The 4,755-nt window shown below is 54.6% G+C and overlaps 1 protein-coding gene across 1 annotated transcript; it reads right to left on the reverse strand.

Moving 5' to 3' along the window:
- Positions 1 to 434: 434 nt before the first annotated feature.
- On the reverse strand, positions 435 to 2,422 carry LOC144145583 (uncharacterized). Its single transcript, XM_077677234.1, has one exon. It carries the CDS (start codon positions 2,179 to 2,181, stop codon positions 484 to 486), a length of 1,698 nt encoding a protein of 565 aa, XP_077533360.1. The 5' UTR covers positions 2,182 to 2,422; the 3' UTR covers positions 435 to 483.
- Positions 2,423 to 4,755: the final 2,333 nt, after the last annotated feature.

Here is a 4,755-nt window from a genome sequence, read left to right on the forward strand (position 1 = left end):
GGAGATATTATTTTACTGCTGGCGAGCAAAGACTTACAAAGCGCGAACCTGTACTGACAGTTTCGCACTGACATGTAAATAAAAAGCGCGTGTAATTTGAATATTACTTGTGTACTAAGATTTCCTCTTTTTCTTTCGAGCCTGGTGAAGTACGTGCGCACAAATGATTGTTTGTTTTCTGGTTGTACTCACCATGAAACCGACGCCGAAGCTTCCATTTGGATGAAGTTCAGCGATGTTAGTATGCCAACAAAATATCACATGGTGTTGAAGAATCTCAAAGGCGAACGGAAAGCAAAGAAAGCAAACTGTATTTACAGTAAGTACAGGGCAAAACAAGCTTTAACATGGCGACCGAGAATCTTCCTTCTTCTTTCTCGTCTTCGTCTGTCTCCTCCGCGTGCCATCACGCCGAGATTGAGTGAGTGAGTGAAAGAACTTTATTGAGGGTCCGGCGATGACGCGAGCTCGTCGCGCACCCGGCTAGTCCCACGTCGGGACCGGCAGGTCTAGCCCACCGGTCCGGTCGCGGGCACGCTGGACTGCCAGGATTTGCTTGTCTAGAGCGGGGCTACGCAGAAGAGAGTCCCACTCCTCCTTGCTGAACTTGGGGTGTGCGGACCCGCACTCCCAGAGCATGTGAGCTAGAGTAGAGGTCTGTCCGCAGGACGGGCAGGTGTCGTCGCGATATACGTCGGGGTAAACTTCGTGTAGAACTGCCAAACACGGATATGTGCAGGTCTGTAATAGTCTAAGGGAAACGGCTTGCGCCCTATTCAACTTGGGGTGAGGGGGTGGAAAGACCCTTCTAGACATGTAGAAAAATTTTGTGACCTCGTTATAAGTAGCGGGAGCATCCCTGTGGCCGTAAGGGGGAGGCGAGTCAGCTCTCCTTACAGAGGAAGCGCGGTCAGTGAGGTCGCGCGCAGCCTCGTGAGCAGACTCATTGAGGTTCGGGGGAGCACCCGCGAGAGATCCTACATGAGCGGGGAACCAGTGAATTGAATGATGCGTGAGAGCATCTGTACGCCAAACGCTAAGAAGGCGAGCAGCTTGCTCAGCTATGCGGCCATTCTGAAAAGCCCTCACTGCCGTTTTGGAGTCACTGTAGATCTCTGACCCACGACCGTCTAGCAGGGCGAGGGCGATGGCGACTTGCTCAGCGACTTGGGGGTCTGATGTGCGAATGGAAGCGCAGTTAGAAATATTTCCGCTGGAGTCGACCACAGCGACGGCAAAGGTCTTCCCATTGCTGTACTCCGCAGCGTCAACGAAGCTTGCTATAATGTTTTTTTGCTTGATCTGTTTGAGGATCGCTGCTGCTCTTGCCTTGCGTCTGCCCTCGTTGTTGACAGGATGCACGTTTCGGGGCACGGGGGCCACTACGAATTTCTCTCGAATGCACCTAGGGATCGGGGTACTGCTCCTCGAGGATCCTGCTGAAGGGTAGCCTAGCTCTTCGAGGATGCGTTTGCCTGCTGCTGTGGTGTTCAGGCGAGCGAGTTGTGCGCGTTCTTGGGCTTCGGCAATCTCCTCGGCGGTGTTGTGTAACCCCAGCTTGAGGAGATCCTCTGTATGAGTCCTGATGGGCAATCCGAGAGCCCTTTTGACTACTTTACGGATGAGAGCGTTGAGCTTGTCTCGTTCCGCTCTGAGCCAGTTGTGCATGGAAATCGTGTACGTGAAGTGGCACAGTACGAAGGCATTCATCAGCCTGAGGAGATTGTCCTCCTTCATGCCCCGGTGTCGGTTTGCAATTCTTCGAACGAGCTGGAAAGCGTTTTCCGTCTTTGCAATGATTTTGCGGAGAGCCGTTCCATTCCCGCCATTGAATTCGACAAACATGCCCAGGACCCGAATGACGTCGACCCTGGGTATCAGCCCCCCGTCACTGGTGCGAAGAGTGATGTTGCTTTCGGAGACTGGCTTCCAGTCTTTGGGTCTGCCTCCCTTCTCCTTTCTGTAAAGCAGAAGCTCCGACTTCGCGGGGGAGCAACGAAGTCCGGTGGGGTGGAGGTACTGCTCGGTCACATCGATCGCCTCCTGCATAGCTTCTTCAACTCTTCCCTCGCAGCCGCCGGAGCACCAGATGGTGATGTCGTCGGCGTAGATGGTATGCTTGACGCCCTCGACTCGTGCCAACCTCTCCGAAAGGCCAATCATACAGATGTTAAATAGCATGGGGGAGATTACGGCGCCCTGAGGAGTTCCCCGTCCTCCGAGGGGCACTTCGTCGGAGCGGAAGTCTCCAATGCGAAGCGTGGCCTTCCGGTCAGTTAGAAAAGAGATAACGTACCTGTGGAATCTGGAACCGAGACCCAGGTCCGAAATTGTTTTGGCGATGAAGGTGTGGAGCACGTTATCAAAAGCCTTCTCGAGGTCCAGGCCGAGCAGGGCCTTTACGTCCCTAGAACGGCCATCCACAATCTGATGCTTGATTAGTTTCATGGCATCCTGCGTCGAGAGTCCGACTCGGAAGCCAATCATGTTGAACGGGTAAATCCCGTTGTCTTCGAGGTACCTGTTAATCCTATTAAGGACGACGTGCTCCATTATCTTGCCGACGCAAGACGTTAGAGAAATCGGCCTGAGGTTCTCGATGTTCGGGGCCTTGCCGGGTTTTGGGATGAGAACCGTGCAGGCCATTTTCCATTCTGCAGGAACAACGCCATTCTTCCAGACCTCGTTGATCTTGTCGGTCAGAAAGGCAATCGATGGGGCGTCAAGGTTTCGCAGCATTCTGTTAGTGACCCCATCGGGACCCGGCGCAGACTTGCGATTGAGCGCGAAGATGGCCTGTCTGACCTCGGCAACGGAGAAGTCTTCATCCAGTACGGGGCGAGGAGGGCCTCGGTAGTCCGGGAGTTGCGTCACCACATCCCCGTTGTGCCGGATGGGCAGGTACTTCTGAAGGAGTTTGGAGACTAGTTCGTCGCCCGTGTGAGTCCATGTGGCCTCGTGAAGGGCCCGGGCCAATGTGTGCTTCTGGTTTGACTTGGGGCCGCTTACGTCGAGAAGGTGTTTCAGCATGCCCCAGGACTTGCCGTTACGTATCTGTCCGTCGATGGATTCGCAGAGCTCGTCCCACTGCTGCTTGCACAGCACTTTGCAGTAGTCATCGATAACCTTGTTGAGCTCCGAAATCTTCTTTCGAAGTCTGCGATTGAGTCTTTGACCTTTCCATCGGCGGAGCAGGGCATTTTTGGCCGCGATCAGGTGGGCAAGCCTACTATCCATTTGCTCGACGTCGAGATCGGTTACCACTTTCTTGGTGGCCGCGGAAGCGTCGTTGCGGATGCCTTCACACCATTCCTCGAGGCTGGCAGGTGCACTCGCTCTCCCGGGTTCTTCCCGAATCTTGCGAAAATGGTCCCAATCGACGAACGTGAATTCCCTGACCCTACTCCGAGCGACCTTGAAATGCGTCTCGAGAATGTAGTGGTCGCTGCCGAACTCCATGGCGGTGTTCTCCCATCCCACGTCCTCCACGTTCTTGACGAAGGCGAGGTCGGGTGTAGTGTCTCGGGTTGCGGAGTTGCCGATGCGTGTGGGAAAAGCCTTGTCTGTTACCAGAGTAAGGTCCATCTCGTTGGCGTCTTGCCACAAGTTGCGCCCCTTGGTAGTGTCATAGACATAACCCCAGAGGCCGTACGGGGCGTTGAAATCACCTACGACGACCAAGGGTCGAGGGCCGGCCAGGTCGGTCGCTTTTTTGAGGATGGTCTTGAACTGTTGGCGCGAGTCTCTAGGGTTGCTATAGATATTGAGGACGAAGACGCTATTTTTTCGCTGATTCCGCTGTGGCGCGTCGAGCAGTACCTCCACCATGACGTATTCGAGTCTACCGCTCGCCAGCTTGAGGTCGTGGGTGAGATGAGTTAGCCTTTTATCGATCAAAGTACAAATACCACGGCCACCAGGCTGGCCCGATACGGCTCTGTAGCCTTGAAGCGATGCGGCGGAGACTAATGTTTCTTGGAGTGCGACGACCTGAGGTTTAACCGCCAAAGACCTGAAAAACTGCTGCAGAGGGGCTTTCTTGGTAGAATACCCCCTGCAGTTCCATTGCCAAATGCGAAAACTTTCTTTGGACCTATCCATTATGGGGCTGATCGAACTGACTACCGCCTAGCGGGGCAGTTAAGGTTGCGCTAAAAATGGGACATTCTGTCACCGCGTTGGTGGGATACTTAAGCGTAGCTTCCCTCAGTACGGTGGGAGCGGTTAGAGGATGTACGACAGTGGCAGGTGAAGCCATTCGCGCCTCATTGGCGTCGATGCGATCTGCGAGAGCTCCGAGGCCCCTGTTGGGATCCCCGAGCGCAACCTGAATTTGCCGAACGCTGTCGCTAAGAAGGCTGACGTTAGCGGTGACCTGTTTGAGGCCGTCTGCGAGCGCAGTGAGCGTTTGCTTAATCTCGCCAACTTCTGCGGTCAACACTCCCGACTCGCATGTGTGATCGACCACTGCCCTGCGTTTGGAGGATGTTGCAGTACCGTCTACCGGAGCCGCGACTGGAGTCTCGGTGGCCCTGACTGCCTCACCGTTACCCGACGTATTCGAAACGAGTTTTCTGATTTCTGCCATTTCATTAACTAGCCTGTTGATCATTTTCTTAAGGTCGTCGTTCTCTTTGCGTAAACGAATGACTTCCGCGTCCCTAGCTTGCTCTGGGAGCGGGTTGTTACGAGCGCCCGGAGCGGCCCCAGTATTGGCGCTGGGGTTGGGACGCACCAAATCGGCCCAAGCGAGGA

This window comes from Haemaphysalis longicornis, unplaced genomic scaffold (assembly GCF_048455015.1).
Source record: "Haemaphysalis longicornis isolate Haplotype H1 unplaced genomic scaffold, Haemaphysalis longicornis Haplotype H1 scaffold_7, whole genome shotgun sequence".
In the NCBI taxonomy this organism is placed as follows: Eukaryota; Metazoa; Arthropoda; class Arachnida; order Ixodida; family Ixodidae; genus Haemaphysalis; species Haemaphysalis longicornis.